The following is a 12,242-nucleotide window of genomic DNA, read 5'->3' on the forward strand; positions in this document are numbered from 1 at the left end:
TAAGACTGTATGGGTACCCACTACACTGCCTTAAAAAGTGCATTTCAGTTCTTTCATAATGTACCAATGAATACATCCGAAGTGTTATTTTAACAGAATGACTTCTCAGGGTGCCACGTTCCACACCTGAGTTACTTAGCAATAGAGGGAAAGAAAAAATTTGGTTGCCCAGCACAAAGTTTTTAGAACTAGTAGTCACTGCAATCCACACATCTCTGGTGTTGCAAATGGTCCTACATATATTACATAAAATACTCCTTCCCTACTGCATGCAACCTTATCTAACATATGAAAAAGTGAAAGCCCTCACAGTAACATCAGTACAAGTCATGTCTAGTTGATGTCAGTGGAACTCAAGCTTCATTAAGCTTAAGATTGTGCCCCTCACCTATAATGACCAAACAATTCCAAGGACTACAAAAATGGTTTTTATTAACCATCAACTTTGATTCATAAGTTAATTTTTTATAGAAGTTGTAAGGGTGGATTCACATGACTAGTTTCTCCGATTGCTTAGTCAGCTGTGAAGAGAACCGTGTAGAACTCAGTCTTCTTCAAGGCTCTAGTGCACATTTTGCTCAGGAGTCTATATGATAGTTCAGGTGATACCATTTTTCTTATACCAACATTGTCTGCAAGGGAATCATAACAAGAGAGAAAAATCTCACGACAAACTTCAATGTTGAAAATTATTTGTTTCTAGTTACTAAGGAAATCTGCTTTTAAGAAACTAAATCTAAAGAAGCTAAATCTAATTTGAACATAACAGAATATTATGGGAGGAAAATATACATTGCAGTACCATATTTAATACTTTTTTTGCAGTACTATACAAAGATAAAATTTCAAAACTATCCTCTTCTGTAGAAGATGGAAACTGTCATCTCCAGACTCTTTCTACGTTTTTATTTATAATTTACCATAACTAGATATGACTGTGACTCAGGAAAGACTACATGTACTGTATCTCCTAGTGATGACAAAGGAAAGGCTATATATACACTACGTTTTGGGAAAGGGTCTGATAAAGAAAAATGCCCATACCTTTGGTAATGTAAACCTTGTACAAAGAAATGTATTTGCTGCATGGAGAACCTTGGATTAAAAAGGAAAACAAACATTCTTTTGTAGGTGTGAAGTCCATCTAACAAAACATTATGTGCCCAGATGGATACAACAGGTATAGCATACAGCTTCAAACATTTTGCTTGAAAAAATTGTCTTGTACTGAGGAACTGCATTCTACAGTCTGGTCCCTCTATGTCTGATTTTTCTTCTCAAGTTTATTAGAGTATCAGGCACTGCAACTGGAGGGTCATATTTAATGATACATAATCTTTCCCTCTTTCTCAAAAGAAGAGAAAATATTTTTATAGTTAAAACAGAGGACAAAAATCAAGTTAAGCAGATGAATGCACTTGGCCATGGAAGTACAGAACAAAAATGAGCATTTCTAAGGAGCTGATGGAACATAGCCCATGTCAATAGGTTTAAGCTGCCTAGAAAATCATTAACTTTTTTTTATTTTTATTTTCTTTAAATTGGGACAATTCTACTCACTATATACTGTATGTGCAACTTATCCTATTAAATTCTCGCATTATGCAAATGTACAATTACACTCAGGAATTATCATACATATTGTATCAATTCAAGGCAGGGTGTTGATATCTTTGTAAGACTCCTACTAACTTTAACTGAGGAAAAATGTATGTATGTATGTATGTATGTATGTATGTATGTATGTATGTATTTATTACCCCGCCTTTATTATTTTTATAAATAACGCAAGGTGGCGAACATACCTAATACTCCTTCCTCCTCCTATTTTCCCCACAACAGCAACCCTATGAGGTGAGTTGGGGTGAGAGAAGGTGACTGGCCCAAGGTCACCCAGTCAGCTTTCATGCCTAAGGCAGGACTAGAACTCACAGAGTTCTCCTGGTTTCTAGCCCAGCACCTAGAAACCAGACCAAGCTGGCTCATGTATACTAATACACTAGACCAAGCTGGCTCATGTATACTAATACACTAGACCAAGCTGGCTCATGTATACTAATACACCTCAATTTTTCCAAGCTACAAGTATTGTATGGAGTTCCTGTAACTGCAAGACAGCCAAACTGTAGGTAAGGAAGCTGTCTGGTTCCTTTTCATTTGAACACTCAACCTTTTTTTCAAAAGGTTATCTGGCAGCATGTTTTACTAGAAATTTTTCTATTATGCTTGCCTGCATTCATCTCAGCAGACTGTCACACTGCAAATAATTATCTTAATCTACTGTTTGAAACCCATCTTTACATCAAGCTCTTAAATGGAGTGTCATAATTTGGGAAAACCTTAGCATTCAGTTACATCTAAACTCTCATGTCAAAGTATCCTGCTTGCACTTCACTACTTCCAATTCAAAACATAGGTAGCGTGAACAGTGTCCTTGGCTAATAAAAGATTCAAAAGCAATGACATGAAATTTGTGAAAAAATAGCAGTGTCCAGATCTGCCTCATCTGTACATCCATCTACTAATATTAGGACTTATTTTCAAGAACCGCCCCTTGGTTATAAATTTATTGTGTTTGATAATTTGATAAGAAAAATATTACATTAGTGAAATCTTCTATTTTCTAAATTCTTAACTTATTTATGTAGCTTTTAAACATTTGTTAATGTAACTGTCTTGGTTTTGAAGGTAAATAGTTACCTCCTTGTATCCTGATTTGATACCATCTTCCAGTAATGCATTAATATTATACCTCATTACATTCTTGCACTTTAGGGAAAAAAATACAAAACATGACATTAAGACTTCCAGTCTAGGCAGGCTTGTATGGTTTCAGAATTTTATTTCTTTGGAAAAAATATTATAACAGCAGTTCTTACAAAGATAACTTTTACTATCAGAGGAAACTGGGATCACAGCACCAATAAAATTAACAATAAATACTTTCTGCTCTCACCATTTAATACTAAAAAACAGTACATATTATTAAATTAAATTAAAGATATACGTTGTTTTCAGATAAAGCTCCCCATGGAGTTTCTTAGTGCCCAGAACAATGACATTTTGATTTTTGTAATTATGGCAGAATTAAGTCATTAATACCAACAGTTTGAGAAAACAACAGGGGAGGGCAGCATTTTACAACATTATCTTACAGCATTATTTTTTGTTATTCCTGAACAAAAAAATGCGAAAAAGTATTATTCACCATAAACAGTTCTCCAAGAGCCTCATATACACCCTATACTTATTTATGGGCATCCTGATTACTGGTAGTGATACTCATTTTTGTCCTACTGGGAAGTTTGTTTCAAACCATTCAAAAGACCCTGAAGTCAACCAATTCAAGATTCACATGCTATTTTGAGGCAAGAGGCAAAGACAAAAATTTCTATAAGGGTTTATGAACGTACCAGCGGACTTAAAACTGTTCATACATGAAATGTTAGGAAATCAATAGACTCACTTATTGCATTTAATCCTCTTCCCAGATTTATCATGAAAATTGATGTTCAAGGTCCTGTATTTCCCCAACATTTTAAATAATAATGAACATGTCCACAGCAGTTATGCCATTTTTGCCTACATACAGTTTCCATTACATTTCCAATTTTGTAAATTTCAGATTCACACTGAGTTGCTTTTAAGCTCAGTTACTGGTCAATGGAAATAGATTCCAAACTGCTCTAATTTAAAAAGAAAAAAAAAAGTGTCTGAGTCATAAAATTATAACATATACATGGAAATAAGTCTAGTCTGGTGAAAAATCTTATTTTAAGTACTTAAGTATTTTTAAATTAAATTGATGGTTTGGATCAAAGTTGAGTTGTTTGAAAAAGTTTATAAGAGACCTGTATTTAATGGAAGCATATCTCTCCACTTTTGCAGTCCCCTGCCTAAAGTGTCTTTGAAGACCTCTACTTAATAATGTGGGTTATTGTGTGGTGAAAGAGGGTTGCTGGCAGGTTGGCATCACCCAAAATCAGGCTTGGATCTTACATTCGAGAAAGGGAAATTTTCTATTTCCCCTACTCCCAAGCAATACTTGAGTCCCATTTAAGTTGTTCAGGAATCCCTTTACCCCACTAATTATGCAGAGATGTATAAATAGCTGCAAGAAAAGTAAAGGACAACAACTGTCTTTCTATGATTTTCCTTAAAGTTACTTATTTTGGGATCCAGCCTATCAACCTGTAATTTAAAGAGCTTGTCCATGGAAACTGTTAACTTCTGATCTGGCTATGGATTAACATATAAAACAGGACAATTAACACTTGCAAATGAGAACCTAGGGTCTAAAGAAAATTGTTTACCAATAGTCACTCAACAGGCCCACACCTGAGGAGAGATTTGAAGTAGAGACTTTCCTGCTCAGATTCTTCTATCAGTTCAAGGCTACACTACAGTCCCATCCAAGCTTGCTTCTGAATATACTTTCACAGGATTGTGCAATTAATAATAAAATATATCATTTTGTAACTCATTGGAAATAATGAAAAGAAATGGTTCCAATAGTAAACACACCTGCTCGACGTAACTTGCATTGAAATTAATGTGACAGACTTGTAAATAAACTATTTGTCTGCTTATTTCCACATTTCCCCCTTCTCCAATACTATTTAACTTGGAAGATGTCATCTTTTTACTCTCCGGATTCTGGAGGCCCTGGGAACAGGCTGCTGAAACTAGCATTGCATGCTACAGGTGTTCAGCGGCTGGAACTACAGCTGGAAACATCCCACCCATACAACATTTCCATTCCTCTAGTGAGAGTCCGGCTTTAACATCAAAACAAAATGCCACTAGCAGATGCACTGGCAAAACTCTTAAGGCTAATGGATATCAAAGAGATGTCGATAGCTGTAAATTTAGAGAATTTACTTTTATTATCCCCTGAAAAGAAACAATTTGACATGATGAACAACCTTCTACCTCCTCTGGTCCAGGGGAGCATGAGGTACCTTTCTAAGTATTAAGTCATACAAGGATGATTTTTTTAAAAAAAGAAATATTTCAAGCCAAACGTAACCTATTATTCTTGTATATGGATAGTACAGAAAACGTCACTTCAAGAATAACTGGAGCAAAGCAGTTATATGCTGTCTTACATACACAAGGTTTTCCTTTATTCTATGCAAACTGAACTTTTAAGATCGTGCTTGCCTATGGTTTTCACAATCTAAACTTCAGCCAAAAGCATGCATGAAAAGGCGGTTTCTGCTTTATATATCCACATTCACTATCAGATCACAGGACCACACATGTTTATAATTCCATGTTAATGAGTGCAGAGATCTATCCGTGTCTCAATACAGTCACTACCACAGATTACAATTCCCATTTCACCAAATGGAATTTATGCAAGTTGCATAAAAGTCAGCATTGTGGAGTAGGCGTTATTAAGTTTTGAAGGTCTAGATAAAAAAACCTAATTCATCACAAAACTCTGGGTAGTTTTGGGCAGACTGCCAAGACCTTCCTCACAGGGTTGTTATGAAGGCAAATTAGAAAAACAGATCACAAATACAATAAAATCACCCCATTAGTATTTACTGTGAATACAGCAGGAAGGCTAAAGAATACAGTATTATGGATGGGTATAACTGTAAATATAACCACACATCCCAGGACCTTAAGCAGTGCTGAAGAATAAATATTCTTGGCATCCTTATACAGAGTGATTGTAAGTATGTTTCATCGTAGGTAAGTTTTTCTGAGAGCAATAGGATTGACTCTTGTGAAAACTAGTCGAGGACTTCAAAGTCGCCAGAAGCATAAGCTTGGTAGGGAGCATGGACGGGAAGAGAGGCAGAACGCCTGTTCAGATCCACCAGGAACCTGCACGCGACCACTTTCCAAGCAGCGGCTTATCAGGGCAGGCACGCGAGGGCTTGCTCACCCTGTGCCGTCCAGCCAAGTGGTGCGGAGAATTGCGCCACTCCTTTGCGTTCCCAAGATTTCTGATCAGGTGTGTGTGTTCTCCACTCTTCCCCACCCCCACCCCCCATTTCGCAAGACAATACAAGCGAGCGATTGACTTAGCGACTATGAACACAAACTGTCGTAAGCTATTACGTGGGGAACGGGTCTATTGGGGCTCCAAACATAGAGAAACAAGACCGCGTGCGGGACCTTCTCCGGGGCCAGCCGGCTCCCTAGACTGAGGCGCAGCTCACCCGCCTGCTGCTCGGCGGGGGTTGGTGAGAGAGGCGGGAGAGTCAACGCGTGGCCACCCTTCTCCCGCCCCAACCTGGCGGGGGACGGAGGGCTTCCCAGTCAAGCCGAGGCCACCACCTATGTGCTCCCAGAGACCCTGCGCTTCACCGCTGGGCTGAGGCGCGCCCTCTCGCTTTCATCCCCGCAGAAACGCTTCTGGGTCTTACCTGGCCCGCTCTCCTCCCGAGGAGCGCCTTTCCTGCCCGCGCCCCCTTTGCCTTTCCTGATTTTCCTCCCCTTCTCTGGACCCTCCAGCGGCGAGGAAGAGGAGGCGGCGGCGGCGCCGGCTGCCCTCCGCGACTCGTTCATGTCCAGCGCCGGTGCGTCCCGCAGCCTTCCCTCTCCTCGAGTTTCTCCCACAGCTGCCCGGGCGACAGCGAGCGAGCGAGCGAGCGGCCGGAGCGGAGCAGAGCGAAAAGTTTCGTCTCCTCTTTCTCTTCGCCGTTCTTTTCCCCCTCAGCTCTCCGCACCGCTGCCTTCAGCGCCCGCTGCTCTCCCTCCGTCCTCCTGGCTCCATCTGCTGCAGCCTTAGAGGGAGAGAGCAAGAGAGAGCTCGGGGCAGGGAATTTCTGCCAGGTTCTTCCTCCCCCCCAGGAGGAAAGGTGGGGGGGCTCGTCCGCCCCCGGCACCCTCACACGCACGCACGCCGCTTGCCGGGGACGGGAGGAGCCTAGCAACCCCCCGGGGCACGAGGGTGTGGGAATGTGGGCGGGCGGGGCGGAGCCGCGGCGAGGGATCGCTAGTCGAGGCGGAGACAGCCCAACAGAGGTCGCCTGGAAAGAGAGGCGGACGGGCGCGCCGGGCTGGAAGCTGCCCGCCCTCCGAGGAGGTACCCTCCAAACTCCCACTGCGAATAGGTGCTTTTACTCAGGTCCTACATTAACCTTGCCTGAGCCGGGGATACTGGTGGTGTTTGCCAGACTAGCCACAAACGAAGGGACGAAACAGAGCTGGGTCACTGCAAGGGACGTTTCATCCTTCTGAAAGTCATCCTTGGTCACATGGAAACGAGGACAGCGTCCCTGCACCCTTCACAGGATGGAAAGAGATGTTCAGCTACTGTGGTTTGCCCTGGCTGATGCATCTGCTGCAGTTCCTTCTGCATGGGGTGGAATAATTAAAAGCCAGTTTGGGGCACACAAGTGTTAAACAAAATAAACAGAGAAAACCAGTTTTTTAGAGAGAAGATGTCCACTATGAGCCCCTGGGTTCTAATGAAGTTGTTTGCTTGTTTCTTTTAAACTAAGAGCTTTTAGTCACGTGGCCCACAGATTACCTATGACGGCAAAATAGTCTGAGAGGTTGGAAATTGATCCTTCCCTTAAAGTTTGGGCACCAGCAATTACAGCTCCTGATCCAGATGCTTATTCCCCATAGCTGCTACTGACTGATAGTTAATGATCCAGGAGATCCTGCCTCATTTTGTGGGGCCCAGAAAATGAAATTTGGCAAAGTACCGCACCTGGCATCCCTTTTCTCTCAGGTCAGCAGTTCAGATGATTTAATTTAGGGTAATCCTCAATCAATACACAATTAGAGTAACAAGATTAACTCTCCAGTTTACACTGAGAAGTCTAATGGCTACTGTAACAGTTTAGCATGTGAAATGTGGATCAAAGAATTCCTTTGTTTCAAATTTCAGATCTTCACCCAGAAGTATTGGTGATCTCGCAGATTACTATTTCTTAAATTCTTTCCTTTTGGAGACAATGCCATCTAACATTATAGGGACAAAGAGAAGGCACAAATATTCAGTATTTAAGAAAATTGCTACATATTCGATTGTTTTTTTATAGAATTACATATTTTCAAAATATAGTTAAGATACAAAAAAGAATAGAGAATAGAGAACAAAACTAAAGAAAAAAGAAACTATAAAAGTGCCAATAGAAAGAAAACAGAAACGGAAAGTGGCTTCTGATTTTCTCCGATACAGATATAGGTCAGTTTACAAATCTAATCTCTTACAATTAGTGAACCTATCATAACATTATTTCTATTACTACAAACCATTTAATCTCTAAAACCCAAAGTCAAAACATCATTTTTTTCTGCTACATTTTCTATCATTAATGTTCCAATCTATGCATAATATTGTCTCTTCCATACCTATAATCTTTCCCTTGTTCTGGACATTTCCATACACTCTGCAGAGAAAATGTTTTCCCACACTAACACATCTTCCTTTGTAGCTTAGGGTGTTATTATTTATTCAATTATTGAAAAACCCAAATGCGCAATCCTTATTTTGAAAGATTTCCCATTTTTCATTGGAATACTTTGGTCTCTGGCCATTCAGCTCATACATACGTATGTACGTATGTACTTTTGGGAGAGGTCTTTGTCAATATAAACCATTATAGGATTTATAATGGCCTACGTTTTATGTGCGCAACATACCACCTAACCTTGTGGCCTTCTGCTACTACATGAAGAATAAGTTACCAATAATCTCTTGCTTTCATTTTCAGAATTTCCAGAATTTTCACCAAAGGCCAGACTGACTGGAGAAGATGGCGGCTGAAATCCTCATATTTGTGGGCATCCAGGTTGGGAAGGGGTCAGTTGTGATTTGCTTAACAAATCATGGTTTAGCACCATGTTTGGACAGAATATTTAACCAGCTTTCTTAATGTTTATTTACATTACAGTTTTATACATTTCTATTCAGAACCAAAGTCTGCAGAATCCATGGGATTTACTTCCAAATAATTTTATTTTATTTTTTAGGATGTCAGGTATGAAGTGCATAAGCCCTTTTAGAATTCAGAAACCTGGGTCACTTCCAGGTTTCAGGGCCCCTAGCTATAATAAAAATTATAATCATGACAAATGAAACCCCCCCTCCTCCAAAGTGAGCCATCATATGAATATTTTAAAGTAAAAAAATTAGCAAGTGTCTAAGACAGGCCCTTTCTGAACTTGAAATCAGGGCAATTTCCCTTCTGCTAACTCATTCAGCCTTGCATGTAAATATTGTATACATATGTATCATATTTACTTCTTTTTTCTAGTCATTTGTATATTGTAGAAATAAAATAAAATACATAAAATACAGGTTAATGGTTTTTAAAATCTATTTTGTAACTTGTCAACGAAAGACATGAAAGTAAATTGCATGAAACCAGCCCATGTTGTTAGCTTAAGTTTTGATGTGTTCTACAAACTCAGGCGACTGGGTTAATGTAATAAACCATGATTCAGTTAACCATGGTTCAGTGTGTTCTGTGATCACAATGCTGCTTCACCTGAACGATTAAATAAAGGTGAAAGAATTCCATAGTTATTTTTTAAAAATGGATTTCAAGATAAGGCCTTAGGCTGAATGGACTTGCAAAGAGTCAAATAATTCCAAGCTCATATGAAAAGCCTCTGCGTTGTATAAAATAAACCACAATTGTCTGAAGTCCTGTAGTATGCTAAGCCATAACTATGGTTTATCAATCATAATGGGCAGAGTCAAGAAACATAAATTAATCCAAATTACACTGTGCATTTATCATATCTGGGCTGCAAAAGCCAGATGATCATGTGATGGCAACGAAGAAATATTTGCTGCCATCTAGTGGTCAATCAGATTCTTGCGGCCAAGATATGATAGCTTAGTAGAAAGAGGAAAACCTGTCACAGAATTTTGCTCTGTAAAAAAGTTGTGATGGTTTAGTTAACATCATCTATCTGAGGCATTTTCATCTACCTTCAGGAACATATACTTTTAAAATCCTATTTTCCAGTTGAAAACTGTGATTTAGCAAACCCCAGAAACTTTCCAGCACAACAGGAGACAGAGGAGACAATTACAGGCAGGAGTGCCTGTGCTTCTCTGCAGTCTCCAAGACTGCTATGTCTGAAATGGTCCTAAGATGTATTTATTCCATGTTGAGAAAACAGAAGTAAAAGGGAAGTAAAATTAGAATTTAATTGATTTGAACAAACCACCTTATTTAATATGGGGTACTGGAAAGTGCCAGGCACATTGAATCTTCTGTGTATGCTGCCATCTAGATAAATTTTTCACATGGGTGTTAGTTAAATCCTAGTATATCGCAAAGGGCATATCCATACTTACCATTTAAGCTGCTCCTGTCCTCTGCTCATGCTGCCTTGATTCTGGGCCAGCTTAAGAAAGCCTGTCTGGAATGAGACGTTTTGGCAACAGCTTGCAAGGTATTCAGTATGGACAGAGGCTACTATGTCCTCCTGCCAGACAGTTTAGTCCAGCGGTTAAGGCATCAGGCTAAAAACCAGAAGACTGTGAGTTCTATCCATTCCATAGTCCCGCCTTAGGCATGAAAGCCAGCCAGGTGACCTTGGGCCAGTCACTCCCACCCACCTCACAGGGTTGTTTTTGTGGGGAAAATAGCAGGAGGAAGGAGTATTAGGTGTGTCCCCCACCTTGAGTTATTTATAAAAGTAATAAAGGCGGGATAAAAAAATATTTTTTAAAATTCCCCTGTTTTCCTATCTTTCTCTCCCAGGAAAGTGATGGCCAACTGCTTTTTTTCCTCTGGGTGAGTTTTCCTAGTCATATATACATATGTGTGTCCATGTGTGTAAACACACACAAAGTTAATGCCCAGATAAAAGTCAAAGTATCAATATGCATACACATGGAGGCACAACGAAACCTTTTTAAAATCCCTTTTTATTACTGCATTTGCTTCTAAGAGCTTTTTCACCCATTGTTTAATGGGACTGCTATAATACTGAAGTCAGTATATCTCTTGCCTTGTTGGTAAAAGGTTGCTGGTTTGAACCCCAGCAGATTTTTTTTAAAAAATACTGTTTGTCTTTCTGAGCTTCCTATTTCTCCTCTGACTGATTTTTAATAAGTGCAGTTCCACCACCATTTTCCCATCCATTTCAGATAGAAGGGTTGGGAACTTCAGTTACTTTGACGGTTGGTGGTGGTGGTGGGGCTTAATACAGGTGATACTCTTCATTACAGCCCTCCAGAAACAGTTCCCAGCCTGTTCTGGCCGTGGGGCAACCAGGCAGTGCAGATAAGTCCTTACTGTCTGTGATGGGAGGAGTCTTTTTAAGAACGATGGGCTAAGAGACTCTTGCTTTGATCCAGCAAAGTATTTCTTGTGTTCTTCAGCAAGAACCCATTGCCCATTGGGAATCACTTAAGAGGGAAGACTTCCAGAGTCGCTCTTTGAGCGAGATGGGCAGTGATGAAATTTTAAATATAAATATACTGTTGTTCTCAGTGGCTCCCAGGAATTCCACTTTTTTAAAGGAAAACTTGTGAGCAGAAGCTAACCTACCTCTATTTTATACTATTTCAAGTGCAAACCAACCATCCCCAAACCTATGTTTTCCAATGCAGATAGTGATGGAAATATATAAAAATGTCCCAAATTTTGGGGATGTAGGAAATGTCCAGGGCCAACCTTCACAGGGCTTTGAAGACCTATAGTGCAGCATGACAGGCCAGAAGACATAAATAAGGTAACTAGAGCTAAAAAAAAGAGCCATAGATGGAGGCAACAGAAGTATAGGATTATAGAATGTGGCAAAGCAGGAAATACTCAGTTTCAAATATGTGCATTAGCTTATGGCTGACATACAGAAATACTTTTTAAAAGTTGCTTAAAGACCAGAAATCACATAAGCATTTTAAATAATCAAGGTGATTTGTAGACCTGTGCAACCTTCCTATCCAAGCAGCACTGGTTTTATGCGCTCAGCAGTCCTTGCATAAGAAACACCAAAGAATCATGTTTAGTTTTCAGACAACGCTGCAGTTAGAAAAAGGGCATGTGTTACCAGGAAATATGGCAATTTCCTGCTGTTTGGTAAGCAGACAAGCACTAATTGTTAAAGGTCTCTTAAATTATTCACACTGTATTCCAACATTGCTTAATTATTTTTTCTAGGACTCTAAATTACGTTGAGATCCATCTTCATAGTGCTGCATGGTGAAGAAGATAATGGTAGAATGCTCAGAATTAGTCCAACTGCCGTTTGAACAAGAAAGATTTTCCAAATCTCTGATAACTAGGACCCATTGCATCCCATTC

At 39.7% G+C, this 12,242-nt stretch overlaps 1 protein-coding gene across 5 annotated transcripts in view; it reads right to left on the reverse strand.

Annotated features, from left to right (window-relative positions):
- NRG1 (neuregulin 1) overlaps nucleotides 1-6,780 on the reverse strand; it is a 169,025-nt gene extending 162,245 nt beyond the window's left edge. For 4 of the 5 annotated variants that reach the window (XM_063294908.1, XM_063294907.1, XM_063294904.1 and 1 more), the window contains exon 1: nucleotides 6,384-6,780. In XM_063294908.1, coding sequence (XP_063150978.1) covers nucleotides 6,384-6,525 — 142 coding nt within the window. In that variant the 5' untranslated portion in view covers nucleotides 6,526-6,780. The remainder of the gene's footprint in view (nucleotides 1-6,383) is intronic. The other variant, XM_063294909.1, reaches the window with a different exon arrangement.
- Between the last annotated feature and the right edge of the window lie 5,462 nt (nucleotides 6,781-12,242).

The sequence above is a fragment of the Candoia aspera genome, chromosome 2, assembly GCF_035149785.1.
Source record: "Candoia aspera isolate rCanAsp1 chromosome 2, rCanAsp1.hap2, whole genome shotgun sequence".
NCBI classification, from domain to species: Eukaryota; Metazoa; Chordata; class Lepidosauria; order Squamata; family Boidae; genus Candoia; species Candoia aspera.